The 23,389-nt window shown below is 42.5% G+C and overlaps 1 protein-coding gene across 2 annotated transcripts in view; it reads left to right on the top strand.

The window, feature by feature from the left end:
• CCNB1 (cyclin B1) overlaps positions 1 to 23,389 on the top strand; it is a 102,930-nt gene that overhangs the window by 37,477 nt on the left and 42,064 nt on the right. For both annotated transcript variants that reach the window (XM_044063732.1, XM_044063731.1), the window contains exons 2-3: positions 15,968 to 16,099; positions 18,683 to 18,784. In XM_044063732.1, the coding sequence (XP_043919667.1) occupies positions 15,968 to 16,099; positions 18,683 to 18,784 (234 nt within the window). The remainder of the gene's footprint in view (positions 1 to 15,967; positions 16,100 to 18,682; positions 18,785 to 23,389) is intronic.

The following is a 23,389-nucleotide window of genomic DNA, read 5'->3' as shown; positions in this document are numbered from 1 at the left end:
GTATCCAATTCTAAGGAACTTGTCCCAATGCCTGGCTTGGACCTTACCTCAGATACCTAATCTACTGTCCCAGCAAAACAATCTGGTCCTGCACAGCCAACTTAGGACCTTAAATCTGGCAGCATGGCAGATAATTTAGTCCATACAAAACACACCTCACTAAAGCTGTGGTGGATGTCCTTTTGGAGGCCAGAAGGCCTAGTACTAGAAATCCATTATGCTGGAAAATGGAAGAGATTCTGTGCTTGTAACCAGGCACAAGGGATTGACACAGCTGTTCCAAATATTCCTCAGATTTTGCAATACTTAACTGAGATGCTGGACACAGGCCTATCCTTTTTCATCTGGGGCAAGAAAAACTGAATAAAATGGTGTTTGCTGCATCTTTTATACCCCAGGTGCCCTGACATCAGGGAAGAGGCGACAGCAACCAACGTCTGACCAAGACTTTGGAATTCAACCTGCCAGCAGGATAACTCAAATGTAATGACTGCAACAGTGAATACACTCCATCTACATTTGTGTACACAACTTACTCTTTGCAAATTTTCAAATCCCCAACAGTAGGACCTTTGCTGCACTTAGCAATATATTAAGACAATGACGAGATGTAGCATTTAAACTTCCATGAGTTGCAAAATCACATGCATTGACACAGCAGTAAAAAATATTTACAGAAGATGCATCATTGTCAGTGCCACTGATTTCCTTCCTCTACACGTGCAGACAATGCATATTCTGTTGTATAACACAATACACCCGTGGGATTACTTCATTGGCTCTGCTTGCCAGATTCTCAGTTAAAGAATCAATGGGGTGGTGAAATCCAACACTAGCTTGGCTTGTAAATGCCCTCTGGCAGATTGCATAGTACCTACCTATGAACCTAGGTAAAACAGGTCCATGGTTACTAGGCATCTTTCCAGTTAAATGTTAGAGTAAAAAAAAAAATTTACAGACACCCTTACAAGCATTAGGTCACCCTCAATGAACCAAGAAATACAAGTCATACATGGACTTACTGGAGCCCTTCACCATTCAATCCAACACAGTCTTCTTGAGCAACTTCAACTGCACCACTATAAACAGGGATACTTGCACAACCTCAGAATTGCATGCCCAGGGATTCCTGGACTTTGTAAACACGCAAACATTGGACGAGAGACCATACACACAGCATGACTGGAAATATATGCAACTTGGTACTCAAACGCATGGGAGAACACTAACTCTGGTAAGGTCGGACCACAAAGCAGAGTCCTTCACAATAAAAATATATTCTGTGACCCCCAGCTAACCAGAAGGCAAAAGTCCTAAGTGATAACAGGTCAAAATGTGAAGTCCCTTTAAATCCTAAAACACAGCTGCCTATGCAGAACTTTTCACAGAAATCCTGTACAATCATGTCAATTACATGCAAAGGGACAGCTGTGCCTACCATTAAGTCAAGAACCAACTCACTAATGGGTTGCAAAACAGATTAAAAAAGTCATAGCTAAGATTGAGGTGGTACACCCAACATGATAAAGCCCTCAAAGAGGGCAAAATCAAACCGGAGGTAAAGACAGGCTCTCTGGCACAGGACAACCATAACACTTTAGTTGTGTCCAAAACTTCAAAGGTAGTGCACAGCAGTGTGCAGAACTGAGTGATAATGGAGCTAAAATACGTGGCAAATCTGCTGGCCAAAAATCTCCAGTCAATCCGGTCCCAAGTTGCCCTCCAGAAAATACCCCCCACCAACTACCACTAGGGAGTAGGTCCTAAATGCATTCTCCAAGACCGAACATTCACAATCAATGACAGCTTCTCCAGTTGGCTTGAAACTGTCTACTGAACAGCTTAACCAGCAGAATATCGCCATTATCTGTAATTCTAACTCTAAATTTGCAGTCGCCTATAGCAAACTGCAACTGTCACCAACCACAAACTAAAATTCTTAACTGTATTAATTGAAAAAATGCAGCACTAGGTCCTTGTGCGACCTGTGGGTTCACAACTAAGCAGAATTCTGTAGAAAGCAACGTACACAGATAGTTTCATAAAACTGCATACCCACCCACAATTAAGCTAGTCCTTGTCTGTCCATGATGCACCTAGACTATCTGACTTTACTACTTTATAAAGAATGCATGAATAAATTACACTAACATTCAGATAAATACATACATTGAAATGCACAAGACATTAATAGCTTGGCATTTAAATTTCTAATTCAATTGAAAGCCAGTACCAAGCCAGAAAACAATGCACTTGGCACCTCAAGTTGCAGATGACCATTTTCACCTCTGCTGGCACCCATTTAATCCAGTATGTCCAAGATCAAAAGCCAAGGATGACTGTAGCAAATGTAGAATTAACATGTAAACCAATTGACTCTAGCTTCCCTTACCACAAATTGAAGTTATGCAACTCTTATATAATTAGTCCAACATTTTAGTTAATGTAACCAACTTCAAGAAACTGAAATTTGCAGTGAAAATTGACATCTGCAGAAGACACTACACTAAGTTGTAAAAGCCCTATTCATAAGCTTGTAATGCACTTGGAACAGATGTGAAAACATAATTTCAGTAACTCAAGGGAACCACAAATAGCTGCCCAAGAGGAGAATTGAGAAACAGAGGTCGGCATGAGAGGACACATTCAATAACATGCTTTATAAAGCAGGACAACAGGAACTGGTGCTGATGATGGTGGACCTGAATGCACATGGGACAGACAAAATAGGATAAGAGGACTGCCTGGGTCCACATGGGTGGGGCAGTAAAATAAACAGGCCACTCTAGACCTCTGCCAGGTGGTTTGATAGTATCCAACACATGGTTCACAATGTGATATTGTCACAATATTGCATACAAGAGTGGATAATGTGCAACTTGCATAAACTTCCTAATGTGGGAAGGAGAATGGGGTAGAATCAGTGACCATAAATGCATCCCTAGTTACACAGTATGCCCACAGTTAAAAAAAAAAAAAAAAAAAAAAAAAAAAAACTAGTTGCCACAATCGGATGCAAGCAGTGGTCATAGACTTCCAAAGCCAGTGACCAGACTGAAGACCTAGAAGATGGCTGGAGAGAGCACAAAGACTAGGGGGGATGCTGCATGGATAACACTAAAAAGGAGTTTCAATAGGAAAGAACAAGGCATCAGAGGCACTCTACCAACTTCTGGAAGGTGACTCAGTAGATCACACAAAGAAATATATGTCAGGCTGCAAGGCAAACACAAAGATAAAGAAGACTGACACCTTTCATAAGGTATGCCAACAACCTGTTCACCAGTACATAGGACAAAGGCAGATGGAAGGAGTACTTTGAGCAGCTTGTACTGAAGAAGACTATATACAGAAGCTGTACTTCCCAGACACAGCCTACAATGAGAAGAGCGGGATTCCACCATGGAAGAAAGAATAGCTGTAAGGAAAATGAAGATGGGGAAAGCAGCAGGTTGTGTTGAGGTCACAGCTAATATGATTAAGATTGGGTGGCACAGAGGTTGGAGTTCTCACCTCACAGCAAGAGGAGAGAGAATATTACTCTTAGTAAAACAATTAAATTTCCAATTGCACTCTGTTTAACCCCAAGGTACTGAAGTGTTATACAGTAAAATATACACAGCCTCTTCATATACATTTTTTTACCCCATCTTTACTGTCCTTTGTTCCAAAATTCAACCTTGCAATGAACTAAAATAGCCTTTAACATGCTATAAATGCAAAGCTATTGGGCTCTTCTTAAGATTCTAAGATTTTAAGTAGCTGAACAGCATTTCAGAAATATGATGGCTACACTATCTAGGGTTGATGAGTTAATAGACAAGGTGGGAAGGTGAGTTTGACCACATTAGATTTAACAAAGGGATACTGGCAAACCTAATGGCCAAAGCCAAAAGACCATTTTCAACACAAAGCATATAGCCCTTTTGGGTTACATGTGTCTGAAGTAACTCGTAGCAGGCAGTCTCCCCACCACCACAGTCACTTAATAGCACCAGCTCCACACCCCAATAGCTGTCCATGCTGGGTCTACCAGCTCCTTATCCTTTCCACTGGACTCTACCTGGGGCTGGCTGTGCAACTAGGTATCCAGATCTCAGCATATCTCTGCATCTGTCCAAAAGGGGGTTCATTTATGACCTAGCTATTCCACTCTCCCTTCTGCAGAACTAATGGTATCCCCAGAAGGTGGGCATGCAATGGAGATGTGCAGTGCATTGCCCTACCTCCAGCTCAGCCATGTCTCTACTCTACTGTATACCTCTAAATCAGAAAATATTAACACTAAGTGTTGTGACCTCATTAGCACTTCAAGATAAATCTTGATTGGATGGGAGATTCACTCTGGGGATCACTTCTGTGGCTCTGCTTGACAGTGGCACATGAAAATAATTTTCTTGGGTGGTGAAATCCAGGGTACCTTTTGGCTAGGCTTGTATAGGCCCTGGGCCAATAGCCTAGTACTTGCCTATGAGTCTATGAAAAAAGTAGACCAGCAGAGATAAGTGGGCCTTAATAGAAGCATATGCCAAACCAGCATTGAGCATTTCACCCAAATAACAAAGAACCAAAGAAGCATAGAGAGCAAGTGGGTCTAGGTTCAGAGACAGCAGAAAGAAACTCCTCCATTTGGATAAATAGGATTTCCTAGTCATGTTTCCAAGCCACCTGCAGAACTTGCAGCATGTAATTGTGTCAATCAAAATCCTATCGTCCACAATGTCATTTCTAGTGGGGATGGATAAAAGATCCCTTGTCTTGTGTGATTAGATCCACCCTGTGAGGTAACTTGTGCTGATTACTCTGGGCTGGATGCAGACAAGGAAACAAGTGCTGTTGTCAGCAAAGGGGAGCCACAAACGAGATTTTGGGAATATTGTCCATGAACACAGAGGCCCTGGAGAAAAAACAGAAGTACTCATCTGTCATTGCTGTTCACCTACTTGCATGGAAGTCTAAATATGTAGTTTGCTAAACCTGCAAAATCATTTTATACAGGGCAAACTACTTGGAAATTCTATAAACCAGTCTATGAACATAAGCATGCTGTTCAAATAGGTGATGAATTGCATTTGCAAAGCATAAATTTTACAAGCAAACTGGATTAAGTTTCTAGGTTTAGAGGAATTGCAAGGATAGAGAGATAGAGAGATAGAGAGATAGAGAGATAGAGAGATAGAGAGATAGAGAGATAGAGATAGAGATAGAGAGATAGAGATAGAGATAGAGATAGAGAGATAGAGAGATAGAGAGACAGATAGATAGAGAGATAGAGATAGAGAGATAGAGAGATAGAGAGAGAGATAGAGATAGAGAGATAGAGAGATAGAGAGATAGGTGTATATGTATATAGAGAGATAGAGAGATAGAGAGATAGAGATAGAGAGATAGAGAGATAGAGAGATAGAGAGATAGAGAGATAGAGAGATAGAGAGATAGAGAGATAGAGAGATAGAGAGATAGAGAGATAGAGAGATAGAGAGATAGAGATAGATATAGAGAGATAGAGAGATAGAGAGATAGAGAGAGAGATAGAGAGATAGAGATAGAGAGAGTGAGATAGAAAGATAGAGAGAGAGATAGAGATAGCTAGAGAGAGAGTGAGATAGAGATAGAGAGATAGAGAGATAGAGAGATAGAGAGATAGAGAGATAGGTGTATATGTATATAGAGAGATAGAGAGATAGAGAGATAGAGAGATAGAGAGATAGAGAGATAGAGAGATAGAGAGATAGAGAGATAGAGAGATAGAGAGATAGAGAGATAGAGAGATAGAGAGATAGAGAGATAGAGAGATAGAGAGATAGAGATAGAGAGATAGAGAGATAGAGATAGAGATAGAGAGATAGAGAGATAGAGAGATAGAGAGATAGAGAGATAGAGAGATAGAGATAGAGATAGAGATAGAGAGATAGAGAGATAGAGATAGAGAGAGATAGAGAGATAGAGAGAGATAGAGATAGAGATAGAGATAGAGAGATAGAGAGATAGAGATAGAGATAGAGAGATAGAGAGATAGAGATAGAGATAGAGATAGAGAGATAGAGATAGAGATAGAGAGATAGAGAGATAGAGATAGAGAGATAGAGATAGAGAGATAGAGATAGAGAGATAGAGATAGAGAGATAGAGATAGAGAGATAGAGATAGAGATAGAGATAGAGATAGAGAGATAGAGAGATAATGCGCTATCCTTCAGGGGTTAAACAGACATGATTTTATTGCTTACATTTAAAGGAAAGCTGAGCATTAGTGTAAAAGTGAGATTAGAGTAATCAAGCAGAAAGCACAATACACAAATGCTGAAACCTTCAATGCTGGCCCTAGTAAAGGCTGTCCCTCCTGCAACTTATTCACCAAACAAGCAGCTCCAATAGGAAAGCAGTCTGTCCACAAAGTAAATGAAGAATAAAACACACATGATGGCATTTACGCTTGGCTGTAATCAGCAGGGACACTGCACATGCAGTACAGAAAAGGCTGAAAAGTAGTAATAAGCAGCAGGAGACTTTACATATTAATAACTGAAAAGAAAACTATAAAAGTATTGGATCATTTGGCAAACCAGCACAGTGCTGTTCAAAGTGAAAGTTCTAAAGCATTGCAACAGAACTTTGGACACCATGCATGCATTCATTTCATACCATGTCCTGCAATTACAAAGGTAACACCAACTTGTTTTCTAGGCTAACACAAGATAGAAGTTCTTTTAGCACCAACATTTTAGTATAAAAGGAGCAAACAGGTTACAGAATTTACTGCTGAGTATATAGTAAGTACATGAAGGTGCTCACCATTCTCAGTAAATGCAAAGTGAAAATCAACTGAGATGTATCAGACAAAGCAAGCGGACAGTGTTCACTACTTGTATACAAGCTTGTAAACAGAACCAAATACAACCCTCACCTTTTATGTAACAGATACACTGCTCGCATATGCAATAACAGCCTTGCCCATTAAAGACTAATTTGATGCACTATATAGTTGCCTTGTCCATGTTAGGCAGAGCCCCTCAATGACCCTCTTCAAGAGAAATCTTGAGTGGATGGGAGATTATAGGTTTACCCCTGGGATCTCTTCTGTGTCCCTACTAGACAGAGGTACAGTAAACTAACCTTAAAAGGGCTATCTTCTGTGACCTACTATAGAGGCACAGTCAAATCTAAAAGGGTGGCGAAAGCCAAACACTCTGGCTAGGCTTATATCTGCCCTAGGGCAGATAGCCTAGTATCAACTATCAGCCTATGAAATCCAACACTATGAAATCCAACACAATCAGCAATCCATCTACATGCTGTGGGAATAGAACCCACAGCCTTCTGCATCTATACATATGCATCCTGAAGTGCTACTAACATAGCTTTCAAACTCTAAACAGACCTTGATACCAATTGTCAAGGAAACGGTTGCATGTTATATAATAAAACCACAGCATTCTTCCCTTATAAATCCGCAATCAGAGTGGAAAATTCTATAGACTTTCTTGCCAAAACAAAGTAATAGCTTACTCATCCAGAACTAAACAAGCATGAAGTAATTAGTGAAGTATGGCAACCAACACCAGTTTACACTGGAAGCACAAACTGGAATTGAAGAAATACAAGAGACTGGGTGGGAATGCGAATGACTTGGCGTAGGGCATTGGTGTCACATTTAGGGCACTCCAGCTGGAGATTGCAGTTACAAAGAAGCCTGCCCCTCTCGAGGTTTATATAGCAGGCTGATACACCAGGTCTGCTGCCCAAATAGGTAATGGATTATAGGCTTGATACACAAACGCACAGAAAAATTATGCACGTTCTAAGTAAGAAATCGACTATGGAGGTAATGCTTTTAGGAAGATTGCATATTTGTGACAGATGGACACATGCCACAAATTGGGAACTGCTGGATGATTTAAATAAGTGTTTGGTTAACAGGCTCAGTGTGTCATGCTTACTAAATAAGACTGATCTCTGCATATCCAGAACTAATCTACTCTAAGTCACTAGTTAAGCTGAGTCAGTTACAAAAAAAAAGCTAGGTAGATTATGTATTCCCTGTATTTTACAACTTTGGCTTTTGCCACTTTAAAATCGCATCCAAAGTAATGCTTCAAAGTTCAATCGAGACTGTTTCGTCATGCCAAATAAAACACCACAAACCTGTCCAACAGTTCATAGCTCATGGCTTCTCAAGGAAATTTTAAGAAAGTAAAAATTCTCACTCTAGCAGGAAAGCAGTAACAAACGCTAGTTTAAAATCAACAGGGAGCTTGCGACTACTTCAGGAGACCTGTGATTTCACTTGTTTAAAAAAAAAAGTTTCTGACTAGGATGAAGGAATAGCAAAAGGCTCAAAAGACTCAAAATATAACAACTTGTCCATCAGGCTAGAACACACTTGGGTCCTTCAAAACAATCTGGGGGGAAAAAGGAAAATGAAAATAAGGAGACTTGGAGAGATGTATACATATCCACACGCATCCATATAACTTCATGAACCATGAATATATCATTAGAACCATACATGCACAACAGTTATGTGCACAAAACACATGCACCTTTTGCAAATTTGCAGCTATTACAATAAATCTGTAGCTATTACCAAGACCACGTGCACACCGTGAATCCAATACACAAAACAGACAAGTTGTAAAGCCTTCTAGTAAAGACAACAAGGCAGAAGAATATCATGAATTGGGTTGTAAAAGTTGACTTTCAAATAAATCCGGCCACGAGTAAGCTTATACAGGCAAGGCTTGGGAAAATGCATTCCGATTGAGAAACACTTGCACAAGAACTTCCCTACCTCCTGCAGCTGTATTTGAGCATTCCAAGGCTGGGGGAAGGACAAGGCAGCTGTGACATCACAGAATGGGTGGGTTTCTGTTTGACCAAGAAGCAGAGGCCGGCTGTGGTGTCACTTCAGGGGAGGGAAATTTAAAAGATATACCTCCACTGCCTGGCCGCAATGTCAATAATTGGGGGACTCCTGGAAGCTTAACTGAAACACGAGAGTTTGAGTGAAAACATTCCTGTACGCCAAGGTAGGGCTGGATTAGAGAACTAAGGGGAATTTCTATTTTCTAAATGCTGCATTCTTGTTCGTTTATGCAGGAAGCTGTAAATGGGGAGGAAAACTGCAGAGAAGTTGAAAGCATTTAACAAATCTGTTACTCCTTTGAAGGATGTCTAAATCACGAAGTGATGGCACCCAGCTTGCAGTAATCTAAACTTAGTCAGCCATAGCCCACTAGATTTGTCCTGCACCTCTGAAGTGGCTCCCAAACAGCAGAGGTCCCAAGACAAATTCCTGGGGTACACTGTTACAGGTCTACTTGAGTTGGCATTCCTTATTTTGACTAGGTGGGTTCCATCAGTGAGCCAGTTTGCTACCCACCTTGTAACATATGGATTGATGCCCAGTTGAGTTTATTATACCAGAGTTGAATAGTATTGGAGGCTTTGGCCAGGTCAAGGTAGCAGTATACAGTCTTTTCTGTATGGCCTTGGTGACTAGCAAGCATGACCTCCCCTTGACGAGACCAAACCATGTGGTTCCATGTCTGGAGGTTGCAAATGTCCTTGTTAATGAGGTCCATGATCTGCTCCATGGCCTTGCAGATCAGGGTAGTTAGGCTTATGGGTCTAATTTTCTGGATCGCTGGGTGCTCCACCTTTGTGCAAAGGGGATGACAGTAGCTGTCCTGCACTTGGCTAAAACTAAGCCAGTACTTGCCCTTTAGTTGAATTGGGTGCCTAATGGTGCTGCAAGTTGCTGCCAGTGTTCGTGTAGGATGCAGCATGGGATACTTATCTGGTCCTATGGAGTCAGTATTTACCTTGGAGGGCAGTGATTCCTTGCTCCCTAGAGATGAGGGGAGGGAGGCGGGTACTGGGCATGTCTTACTGATGGCAGGAGTTTATCTTTCACTTAACCTGTCTACCAGCAGGTAGGCTAGTCCTTGACCTGGGTGCTTCCTGTGAAGCCTTCTGATTAGTGGATGTGGCCAGTTTGAACTTTAAGTTTGCTTTGGAGGATTTCACTAGTGCTCTTTGCTTTTTCATGCCAAGGAGAGCTTCAAATGGGCACCTGCTCCTTGGACAGCAACTTTTTCCTTTAGTTTATTGTAACTGTCCAGATAAGTTTACTCTTCTTGAGGATAAATTGTCCTGTGTAGTATTCCTGATGCAGCTATATATAAATGCTCATTACTTTGCTGTGGGTTTTGGACTATGCCAGTACCTGTGGAGGGGGTTGTGAAGCTGTTTATATCTTACTCAGGAGGCTGTAATCTGCTTTGTAGAATTTTTGTTCAGGGATGATGTAGGGATGCTGCAGTGGTTACTTGTGTTGCTAGCAAGTCCAAGATATAAACTGTTTTTGACTAGCTTTTGCATACTTGGAAAAGACCCTTTAGGTCAATCACTTCAAGCAAAAATACAGGGCCGCCTTGGCACTTGGGCATTCTTCATAATGCACAAGTCACTATTAGAGAAATGTTTATCCTTCCCTGCACTCGGGTGATTTTATATTTGCAGTTTTTACCTAAAATCCTGTTTGCCCCCCAAAATTTAAGGGAGTTAGAACTGCCACTCTTAGGGTGGACCACCTTGCATCAAAGCTTGTATACTGGGTCTGGATACTTTGTACTACTACACAACATCCCCTTTATCTTTGCAGTGACATGGGTATGGAGAGTGGCATGAGTGTAAATGATGGATGGGAAAAAAGGATGGACTTAATCTGGTTCTGTTAAGGTGACATCTTGTGATGGGGTCCATGCTGTGTAAGGTATGCTATAGTTTGTCTACATGGATTTTCTAGACTGCCCCTTTCTGCAGCAGGACTTTTCAGTTACTTAACTTAAGTTTCATTATCTGCACTTAAGTTACATTTGGTCGAAAGTTTGAACTTAACTGAGGCTACCCACTAAAGTGAGCTAGCCTGTGTAAGTGATTTATTACTGTTTCCTGCATTTGTGTACTTTTTTAACCTAAAAAAATCCTGGTTTTCCCACCTTTCTTTACTAGCTTAGACCAGTATACAGGCTCTGCTGTATTCTGGACTGTGGTGTAGTTCCTGTTCTATCCATTGCCTTACTTGGATAGAAGGAAGTTTCTTTGCTCACCAGTGGGAGTTCTGTCCCTGAAGGAGTGACCTCGGCAGAAGAGCTTGTAGTAATAGGTCGTTTTGGACCATTTCCAGCTCTTTTGAAGTTCCCTGTTTAAAATCTGCGTTTGTGCAGCTTTGCACGATTGTGCACAGTGCAGTGCCAGTTAAACAGGCTTAAACTATTCCTGGCTCCGCCAAGTCTGCACTTCAATATTTCCCTTAAAGCTGTAATTTCAACAATACTCACTCACTAAAAGCTGTAATTTCAACAATACTCACCTTAAGGTGAAACACCATGCCTGATAGATACACTAGGAATAGGTGACTCTATAGTTGGACACTGACATCCCACTTACCAGGCTGAACAAAGGGTAACTGAGCTGCCTGTTGGGAGCTAGGATCTGCCACAACACAAGCACTGTCAATCAAAGCAAGTACAAATGACTCCATTGTCCATGCCAGTGTGAATGACCCGACAGTCCTCCTTGGGACTACATGAAGAGACAGAGGAGCTCTCATGTAGCCCAGGCTGGTATGACCCTGAGCAGCATCTTGCCCTCACCAAGAATGATGCCACAATACAAAAGACAATGATCCAATTTAATAATTGGCTCAATTACTGATGTCATTCTAGGGGGATCAATGTCTGCTTGGGATGACATGCTGGACAAGCCATGCTGCTTTGCAAGGGATGGCTTGCACCTGTCACCACTGGGCTATTGGCCAAGGCTCTTGCCACCCCATAGTGCCTTAAAGGAAAGAAACTAAGGGTAATGCTGCTCAATGCCAAAAGTCTAAATCTCAAGATGCAGGCTCTCAAAGCACTCCTCAGTATGGAGAGCATCGATGTCTGTCTGTGCAGTAACTGAAACCTGGTTCAAGGCTCCTGAGAGCACCCCAGCCCTACCAGGTTATACCTCTTATGCATTTCGGCCCCAAAACCTGGGCCGAACCACAAAAGGAGGGAAGAGTGTCCATATTCATTACACCCACACCTCCAGGTTAGTGGCAACACACAAAGCATCTGAGACCATCCGTGTGCAACTAACCATAGGCAAAACTGCTATACAACTTGTAGCATGCTACAGACCAACCTTCGCAATCTCTAACTCCATTCAGCCTTCCTGAAGACACGAAGATGTGAATGTCTCACCAAATACCATCATATTGGGGAGACTTCAACTACCCAAGCATAGACTGGGTGCATTACTCTAGCCCCAACACCCTAGCCCAAAGGTTCCTGGAATTCATAAACTCAAATGCAATGGAGCTAGTCACCTCCCCCACAAGGGGAAATATACTTGACCTGATCATCACAAACCTGGGGACAATGCTCAACACCAGAAGTATACCCCTCACTAGTGAGATCAGACCATAAACTTAATAACCCTAGATATTCATATCCCACATCCACCCCCAGCACTAAAGACCACAGTGAGAAACTCCTCAAAAGCCGACTTTACACTCGACTGAAATGGTATCCTTCAAGCCCCCTGGGCTAGTGGAAACCACATCCCACACTGCTGAATCTTTCAAGTGTTTTCTACAGGCATCTCCAAGAATGCATGGATTATGCAATCCCAAATAAAACAAAGACCCTTTCCACCAAAGGCAGGCATCCTATCTGGTGGACCCCAGCCATAAACTAACTTTATAACAAGAGAAGGAAGCTACTGCAAGATGGAGCAAAATCCCATAAAGGGAAGGCATCCCTGATCAGCACTAGCAAAAAACTACATTCACTAATAATCATCAAAGGCCAACTTCGAGAGCAAAATCGCTAAGGACACTAAAGATAATCGGAAGGCCTTCAGTTAGAAACCTGGGCAGAAACCCTCAGATATGCGCAGAGTTGGTTCATAACTGCAAAAAATAGACTGAACCCACAGATATTGCTAACATACTGGCAGACAGGTTCAGTGCAAATTTCTCCCCTCCCTCTCCCCCAAAAGACTATCTCAGCTGAATGTAACCTCCCTGAAATCTCAGATGTCCAGGTGAGAGCTGCCCTCAGCAAAGCTAAAAATACAGCATCCATGGGACCTGACTGTCCTGGGTTGCATGCTACATGAACTCTTAGAGGAGCTAAACCTGCACACAAGAACACTGTTTAATCTTAGCCTTGCTACAGGATATGTCCCTGAACACTGGCATACAGCTACAGTGGTCCCACTCCACAAAGGTGGCACCTCTACAGACCCTGGAAACTACCACCCCATAAGCTTGACCATCCTGGTCTGCAAAGCTATGGAAAGGATCATTATGGAACTCGTAAACAAGACATCGGGGACCTACAGACAATTGACCCTACCCAGTTTGGCTTTTTAAAAGGCAGATCCTGTCTTTTAAACTTGGTGGGCTTTTTTGAAACTCACTAGAGCCATTGAAGGCAAAGCAGTTCATACAGCCTACCTGGATCTTCGACACAATACCCCACTCAGGCATCATAGACAAGCTCAACAGCTTAAATGTAAACCTGTTTGTCACAAGATGGGTTGCAAACTGGCTAAAGGACAGAACCCCACAAAGTCAATAGCTGGAGCTATGTCAGACTCTAAGCCAGTCACAAGTGGAGTCCCACAGGGCTCTGTCTTGGGACCCCTCTTGTTTGGCATTTATTTCTCAGATGTGCAGGCAAACATAAGGGGGTTGTGGCTGAAAGTTCAGACTACTGCAAACTAGTTGCGCTGACACATGCATCCTCCAGGAGGGCCTCGCAGAAACAGACGACTGGTGCCAGAGTCATGGCCTTAAACTAAATGCCAAAAAAAATGTATAGTCATCCCCTTTGTTTTTAGTACCCACAAATTGCCACAGGTGGTAATCCATTAAGTACAGAAAAAGTAATTTGAGACCCAGGGACCCAAGTTGGCGGGACCTCTCATTTGACACCCACATTGCCAAAGTGGTTGGAAAGACCTACCTTGCCCACCTTATATCAAAGGGATTTGCATCCAGATCAAAGGATGTCATTGTAACCTTGTATTCCTTATCAGGCCTGTGATTTTGAGTACATTGCCCCATTTGGTATGTACCTCACCCAGCACCTGCAACAGCTGGAGAGACCACAAAAGTACCTTACCAAGAGGATCAAGGGTCTCCAGCATCAGTCATATGCTGCCAGACTGAAAGCTCCTACTCTATTCAGTAGCATACCGCCTGCTCGGAGGTGATCTGTGCCTTGCATACAAGGCCATGTCCAATTCAGAATTAATGGACATGCTCCAGCTCAAATCCAAATCCATCAGAGCCACGAGAGCTAAGATCTAAACCTCAGCACAAATATGAATAGGACATGCTGGAGGGACAGATTCATAACCCAGGGGCTTCCTGCACTCTAACAGGATACCTGTCCATGTTGGGCAGAGCCCCCCTCACTGACTCAAAGAGAAATCTGGACTAATGGATGATCGTAGGTTTGCCCTGGGGGTCATCTGTCATTGCTAGATAGAGGCAGAGTAAACTAAATTTAATTTAAATTGTACACTCTTGTATCATTACATGGGGTGGCAAAAGCCACATACACTTTTGCTAGGCTTATAAATGCCCTAGGGCAGATAGCCTAGTACTATACTATGAAACTAAGAGGAGCAGAGCTCTTGCTGTTTACCATAAAGAGCACTAGAATCTACCATATGTCCATCATAAAGAAATTGCTTTGCTGCTCTGTAAGCTGTCCCTAAAAGCAATCTCAGTTGCAATAATTTAGTTCCCCTATTTCTGGCTTGGACATTCAGCCATTTTAGTATCAACAGTTTTATCACTATATATAGTTTTTCTGCATATAGTTCCTACTGCCTAATACAGGCCCCCTGAAGAAAACTGCTATTTTTGACTTCCCCCTGTTTGGCCTCTAGCTCACTAGCTCTACAGTCCAACATGCATTTACAGCATGTTATGTTAAGATCTATCGCAGCGGTCTAGTGTATGGAAGTGAGTAGCTTCAACTAAAGCAGTTTGTGTACCTAGCTTGCTGCTACTTTTCTGCTTGGAAATTGTCCTGACTTTGCATGCCTTGTGTGGTTTTTTTTTTTTTTTTTTAGGGATGACCAACTCTGAAGCATGGGTTCATGCACCTGAGTTTGGTAGGCTACACAAGTTCCATGTGCAAACGCCATTATTTCAGTGCCTCAAATCCAAGTGGTAGTGAAACTTAACTAATGCTTTTCCAGCACTATAACCAGTCCATATCAACTCTTAGCCAGAGTTCACATACTTACAGTTTTGATACTGTTATCCTGGAAATGGTCGAACAGATTCTAGTGACTAGCACTGGTTTGTCTGAAGTCAGACCTGGGTCACTGACTTCACTACTGTCTGCTTCTGCAGATAATGTGGAAACTCCAGGGTGTTAAAAGCAGCCTGTAAAGCTATTTGCTGACTGGTACTGGTCCTATTGCCACACTGCAGAATAATATTTGTGTGAAGTGCAGGTCGAGATGAAACTAATGCAGATTCAAATTAAGGCCATACAGCCACTCCTGTGGCAAGGCAGTCTGCTCTACACCAGTGTACTGTTTCAGCACCTCCATTGCAAGTAGAAGCTAAATACTAACATGTTTTGTCAATGTCCCTTGCAGTATAGCAACTCGTGTTAACTAGGCAAGTGCACTTGTGGGTGCCCCCAAATCACCCAAGAGCACTGACTGAGCAGTCTCTCATACCTTTGTACTTGTATCTAGTAAACTCTTTAGTCACTCTAGCATAAACTTGAGTTATGAGCAGCACCTCGCATCTGAAGGCCTACTTCTCCAAGAGGATTGTAAGTGGATGAAATGAGCTTGGGTGGAAAGTGTGCAATAAAACTGTTCTAAAATCTTGTCTGGTAACTAGATACTTAATGTGCTTTTTTTTTGCTTTTGTTTCTACAGAATGTTCATATTGATGCAGAGAATGTTGTACTCCCAGGAAAGAATGCAGTCACAAAGCTTGGCTGTAGACCCAGGACTGCTCTGGGTGACATTGGAAATAAAGTGGCTGTGCCTAAAGTGACCTTGAAAAAGGTATGTGAATTTTTGTAATCCTTGTGTTAATCTCAAAGGTAATTTGGTAGTCAGATTTTAGGATGACCTTCAGATTTTTGCACTGGGGAATGGTTTACATTCTACATGGATTCATGTAGTATCTCATCAAAGTCTTTTATAGAAAACGTGCCCACAAAATCCATTACCACTAGTTATAGGTGTTCAACACTGATTTTTACACCTCTTGCTACTTGGTGGTCCCATTTGAATGGGGGGGGGGTTAAAGGTAGTGAGATTGTTAGTACTACATGAGAAATGTGACCTCTTGCCTATTCAAGCTAAGAGCTACTTGGCAACTTTCCTTTAGATTATATAAAGTAGACTAGGAATTAGTAATTGGCTGTGCAATAACTCTGGGGTCTGCCTCTAGTCTTATTGGTATTGTCCCTCATCTTGTACTAGATTCACCCAGACAGTAAGCAGTCTCTCCCACTAGCCTGTTGCATGGGGGAGGTTCTATTGCACATGAATAGATCTGATTGGTAAATGGGTAATATGTAGCTACTTGGAATCTGAACTGGCTACTTTGAATATCTAATGTGCCCTGCTGACTCTAAGATCTGCTGCACCCAGATAAGGTAGCTGCAATGCAGAACATCATAACTTATTGGCAATCCTACCAGTGCCCTTCAATATTGCGTAAACATTTGCCTGGATACCATTTAGTTACCCAGTGGTTATGTAGCTTGCTAGTAAAAATGCCCTTGCAGCAAGCTGAGGTACAATCCTGTATGGACAGTGGTTTTAGTCTAGTTTAATAGGATGCAATGTTTAGAATTGTGACAATACTCTTAAAACCATTAAACAAAGCACAAACATTTTCATTGCATTTTGAAATGCAGGTGGGTGAGCATGATTGAAGCAAAGTTCTGACTTGCTGGAGTACTTTTATGTATCCACTGTGCTGCTCCTTTTGAGCACTTATCTGAACAGTATTAAGCAAGCTTAGTGGTCTGGCTGAATTTGGGCTGTCTTGCTTGAGCAAAGGCTAAGGTAAAACATTTTCAGGCCTTCAGATCTGACTTTGGGGGGTGGGGGTTGGGTCCTTGATTTATATTTCACCTGAGTGTCCGACTGGACGTTGCTCCATTTGCAGCAGAGGTCCGGGGAGAAAAGCTCCACAGTGCAACACAGTAGTTGCATTGGATTACATAGTAATTAACAATTTACACAGCGATTAGAACATTTACAGATTCTACATAGTACATTAGTAGAAAACTAGAATCTTTATCTAAGTACATAACTGACATTTAACAGATGTTACAATAAGTTCCTGCTGTATAATGAGTACTAGGCTTATGAGCATTTGAGCTTGCTATAATCAAGGTAGTTGGTGGATGTTCCACCATAGGAGCCTGTTTTGTCACTGAAATAGTATTTCCTATTGTGTATGGAGTTGCAGTTTGCACAAATGCATCTTGGAAGCTCGAGGAAATGGCTTTCATTTCCTACTTGAGTCTTTGGCTGAAATCTAGTGCTTCCATTTGCAAAAAACTGCCTTGCCTGCTAGCTTGTGGTTCTGCTTTTCCCTGCACATTCTGACTAATTCAGTGTGAGACTGGGCTTCAGTATAAAATCCTCACTAACTCTTTTACTGTGGTCCTTGGCTTTCCACAACTGTGGGTCTTGCTGCTTGACCACAAGCCTGAAAAGACCCTTTTACCAGTTAAACTTCTGTTTCTCTTGCTGTCTCCATATTTACTGTCGCTTTAATGCTGCTGTCTCCATATTACTATTTTTAAAGCTGTGGCAGTGCTCCAGGTGGATGCACTCTAATGCAGAACCTTTAAGATCAGCCGTTTGCTGACAACAGCCCTAAGCTCGCTACTCTGCAAGCTTTCTGCAGTGAGGATGGTAGGTACATAATTTTAAGCCACAAAGCTAGACTTCCCCAAGGCATGGGAATGGTGAATTAGGCTACTGTCAAATGGATTTGAAGATCAGCATGACTTGGTTGTCAAATATTCATTCCCACTGCAGCTTTGCTTGCAAAGTCTGCTCTAAATTTAACTGCTTGTAATTGTGACCAGTTAGTGGCATTTGACCTTGTTGTATTTGCTAGCAAGTGTTCTGCTCCCTGTCCTTAAGGATGGCTAGTTGCTGGTGCAAAGGAAACCTAGTTAAATGGTGGAAGTAGTACCATTATACTAAGGCAGGGTGAATATTTGTCTGTATTCATCTACTAGACTGAACAAATCGCCTAGAGAATTTGGAGAAAGTGAATCCAGTGGTAGCCAGTTAAACAAACTGGCATGCCCTCTGTTCAGGCTTTCACTAAATGCATCTTTATTGTATGGTAAGGGTTGTTGACTGCCTGCTTCCATTTTTGGTGACTTGAGTATGTGTAAACGTCCATTGTACCTCTGCTACTTGTAGTATGAATAAGCCTCCAGGTTAAGCACTGGCATGTAAATGCTGAACTTTATTCTGGATCAGTAATGTCAATGCTGTTTCCTAGGTGTAACGAATGTGGTGGCTTGCATGCGAATGCAGTTAGTCAAGTAAATGCTTGCTGTTAAATTTTTCACTTCTGACACTTTATTTTTCTTAATTTGTTTTTAGGGAGTAGAACCTGCAGCTGAAGTAAAACACGTTCAAAGGAAAACTAGCAAGTCTGATGCAGTACCTGAAAAAATAGAAGTGAAGCAAAAAAAGGAAGTTAAGGTAAGCGTGCCCTCTTTCTAACCTTGGGCAGGCAGTATTGAGGCATTATACAGAGATAATTAAGAATGGCTATAAATGTTTTTGCTTTGCATCAATAACAGCATTTGTCAAGTCACTTCAGCTATACTTTCACTGGGGCAAGGGTGTTTAGGCTGGAATGGCCATGCCAGTGTGCTGCATCTTGGTGTGCAAACTCATTTTGAGACCCCTGCTTTTCTCAGACTGAGCATGGCTGACCAGTTCCCCACGCAGTTGGGATGTATCAAGTTTTTTACTAGAACAAATTTTGTAGTGTTTAGCTACAAGCCTCACTGAGGGGGATATCTTGTAGCAAAGGCTGTAATGTGTTGTTGCAGTTTGCTGCACTTTCTGCAACAAAATACCGGTGTAGAATAGACTGGTGCCTTGGCAAATGGGAGACCCAGCTGTCCTTGGTGCTTGCATTTGTCAAACTGTATAAAATGGCTTTTCAGAGGTATTTTCTGCCTCTGCCAGCTGAGCAGTTCTTGAAGGGATGTTTACTTAGTGAGACTATTTATATTCCAGTCTTTGAAGCTCACCTGTTAGCCAGTTGTCTCAACATCTGTCAAGCCCATGACTAACGCCTCAAAGCTTAGTTTCTCATCAGCATGAGTGGGCTGTCTACCTAAATTTCATTACTGTGTAGGCCAACCTTTCTTGCCCATGGTGTTGAGTGTCTACCTCTGTACAACAACTTGTTTCCAGGCTAAGGGAGAGAATAGTAGTGTACACTTGGACACCCATGATGTGCTGTGTTCAAAGCGAATCTGATTTTTTAAGGGCAGAAAGAATGGCCTTAAACTGTCAATTCAACTCTAATCTGTTGCTTACAGTCATGTTGGAATGTGTTGTACAAGGGGCTAAAGCATTTAAAAGCTCATAACTTGCAATGCTGACAAGGGGAGCACTGCTAGATTCTACTGTGCCAATCTCCTGCTTTTTCCCAAATGGCCAAGTCACACTACATAAGCACTTCCCCAAGTGCCTATTCTGCATCAGTATTAACGCACTAAAAACATAATTATAGATGTAGAGTTGTGTAGTTACTGTTGCAGTAATGTGCTTCCCACCATCCTCTGCAGTAGGTATCCCGGTCACCTTTACTTTTCTCTGCTTATCTGATCCAGATGGAAGTCATGTGGAGGGATTGGCATCGAGCATCTGTGCCCAGTTATCTAGGACACCAACACTTTTTGGATGGCTTTCTCATCTGGTCTTATGTAGCCATATGATACAGAGCTCTTATTGGGACCCATCCCCATAATTTCCTTCTGTAGGAGGGAAGTGAAGACCTCCAGAAGTCATGCTAGCTGGTATCCTATTAAGGAAGGAATCCAAACTTGCTGTAAAACAATGGAAACCTCCCCTAAACTGCACCAAAGTTCTGACCACCTTCCACTGTCTTGCAGCAGCCATGCTCTTAACTGCAAACACCAGGCTGAGGCTTCCAAAATTTTACCTGAAGGCTTCCTTTCCTTCACATTTTGTAGTATCCTTTATAGGTTCATAGGTTGGTACTGGGTTATCTGCCTGAAGGCATTTTATTAGCCCAGCCACATTGTGTGGTATTCACTGCCCCTTTAGTAGTTCCTTAGACCCTTGTACTAGCAGCTAGTACCCTTGGCCCCTATCTAGTAGTGCTGTTGGTGTGATCCCAGGTGTGAACTTTACCTGTCCACTCATCAAGGTTCCTCTTGAGTGGTGAGGGGACCCTGTTCCATAGTAAGGGAAGTCTCTGGGAAGGGAATCTATCCCACCAGCCTGTTCTATTCATTGTTTTTGAGGTTTATATCCCTAGAGCGTGTAGCTCTAGCATCTTTGGTTTTGCTAAGATGGAGCATGTTCAACAATTCTAGGTTGGACATGGCTCTGTTAAAGATCACCTCTGAGAAAGCAGTATGCAACAAAGAACAGTCTTGGCTTTTTCAATCGTGCTGCATAGGGCAACTGTTTTTGAGGCCAGTAATCCTCTTGGTTAGGTACCTTTGATCTCTCCAGCTGCTGGAGATGTCTAGCCAGGTACATTCCAATTGGGTGCATTGTACTCGGGTCTGAGGGAAGAGTAGAGGGGCACCATTACATCCTTAGATCTTGATGCAAACCCTTTCAGGATCAGATGGGTCATATAGAAGGATTTTCTAGCCACTTAGTCAGCTTTCCTTTGATAACCATGATACCAATCTACTTGGGTCCCTAGATTCCTTATTTCTTCAGATTTCAAGGGGATTGCCTCCTATGTTGTAGTTAGCGGGTACTCTGTTTTTTCCAAAGGGGATTACTACACATTTTTTTCTCAGCTTGAGACCTTGGCTTTGACACCATGCATCAGTCTCATTTAGGCCCTTTTGGAGGATCTCCATGTCAACCGAATGGCACCCAGTTTGCAGTCTGCAAACTTGGGTCAGCCACAGCCCTTCCATGCTTGCCTGTACTGAAGTATGCCAAACAGGAGGGGCCCCAGGACAGAGCCCCGAGGCACACCACTCATTACTGGTCTGGATTCAGACATGGATCCCACTACTCTTACTTTATGGGATCTGAGAGCCAGTTTGCAATCCATCTTGTGATGTAAGGGGTTATACCCAGGCTGGTGAGCTTATCAATAATACCCGAATGGGGAATGGTGTCAAATGCTTTAGCAAGGTCAAGGTAAGCAGTGTGTACCTCCTTTCCCTTATCTATAGCCTGAATAACTCTCAAAGAAATCCACCAGGTTCAGGAGGCAGGATCTGCCCATGACAGAACCAAACTGTGTGGGGTCCAGTGACTGGAGGTTCTCAATCTCCATTTATGAGCTCCATAGCCTTGCAGATAAGACTAGTCTGGCTTATTGGTTGGTAGTTCCCAGGGTTAGTTGTGGCCCCACCCTTGTGTAGCAGGACCACCACTGCCATGTGCCATGCTATGGCCACATCCTGTGGAGAGGTTGAGACTGAACAGAGTATTAAGATGTGGGTGGGGTTAATTCCTTTTTGGAGCGTGCATATGACAGCCTGGGACACCATCTGGTCTCATGGAGGCAGTGTTTTTAGCTTTAGAGCCTTGTTAACCAACCAATCTGTGATAATTGGACTTGCACAATCCCCTAGAATGGTAATACCACCTGTAGGTGGTGAGGGAGAAATTTGTACAATCCCCTAGAATGGTAATACCACCTGTAGGTGGTGAGGGAGAAATTTGCACTGAACCAGTCAGCCAAGATGTTGGCGATGTCCGAAAGGTCCATATTTTGTTCCATTTTGTACTAGCTCAGAACTGACCTGAGCATTGCCATTTAGATTTTTGATGTAGCCATAGAAGGCCTTATGGTTATCCTTGGCAGCTTTTCAAAATTGGCTTTAGTTGACTCGAGGGCCCTCAATTTCTTAACTAATCTGGGATGATTTTTCTACTTGAAATTTGGCCTTTTTTGTAGAAGTCTCCTTTTATTGTAAAGTTTGCTTATGACCAGGGTCCACCAGACTGGTGGCTTCTTGCTTGAAGGAGTCTTGGTTTATTTGGGATAGCAGTCAATGCAATCCTGAAGATGCATATATTGAGTGCCTTGGTGTAGGATTCCGCATCCTGGATATCATTATTCAAGGGAATAGTGAAGCTTTCCACTTTGAAAGTAGTTTGAAGTTTGCTTTGGAGAGGTTTTTGACTGGTTTCTTTGATTGGGGTAGGTGGAGTGAGGATGTCCAGGGTTATCAGTTTGTGGTCTGATCTGACCAAGGAGGGGGTGATAATGGGTGTGGTACAATGGGTGCCCATGTTTGTAATCAAATATGTTGTCCCCTCTAGTGGGGGAACATACTAGTTAAAGGGCATTTTGAATTTATAAATTCTATGAATTGCCGAGCATAAGTTGGAACATTGGTAGTTCACCCAGTCTATACCAGGGTAGTTGGAACTCCCAAGATTATGGTGTTGGGCAAGACCTTTTATATTTTCCAATGTCTCAAGGAATGCAGAGTGAGCATCTTGGGACATGATGGGTGATCTATAACCAGCTACAACTTGAAATGTGGTTGTGCCTGCTGATAGTTGCACATGGATGATCTCTGGGGCATCATGCTGCACTACTAACCTGGAGAAATGGGTATCCTTGAATATGGATACACCTCCGCCCTTTGTACTGCAATCTGGTAACTGAGGCCAGAAGGTATAATATGAATTGTAACCTGGCAGTGCTGGGGTGCTCTTGAGCCGGGTTTCAGTCACTGCACAAACATCAATTTTCTCCATGCTGAGGAGAGCCTCTTGTGCATTTTGAGGTTGACTTCTGGCGTTTAGTAGCATTACCCTTAGTTTTTGGTTACCTGTGCTGGTTACAGTGGTTGGTTTGTCCTTTGAGCCTTGCCTAAAAAAGGCACTATGGGGACCGCAGGAGACTTGGCCAGTATTTGAAAACCAAGGGGTAGGTGCAACCTCTCTGGCAAAACAGTGAGGCTTGTCTATCATGTCATCCCAGGCAGACACTGGATCCCCTTAGAATTACAAAGCTTAGCCAATTGTTAAAATTGATCATTTTGTCTTTGTATTGTGGTATCATTCTAGGTGAAGGTAGTATGCTACTCAAGGTCAGGGTCCTACCAGCTTTAT

Source organism: Protopterus annectens, chromosome 2.part2 (assembly GCF_019279795.1).
Source record: "Protopterus annectens isolate FY-2018-M chromosome 2.part2, PAN1.0, whole genome shotgun sequence".
Taxonomy (NCBI): domain Eukaryota; kingdom Metazoa; phylum Chordata; order Ceratodontiformes; family Protopteridae; genus Protopterus; species Protopterus annectens.
Note: the sequence above shows the minus strand (reverse complement) of the source record. Positions and strands in the feature narration are given on the sequence as shown.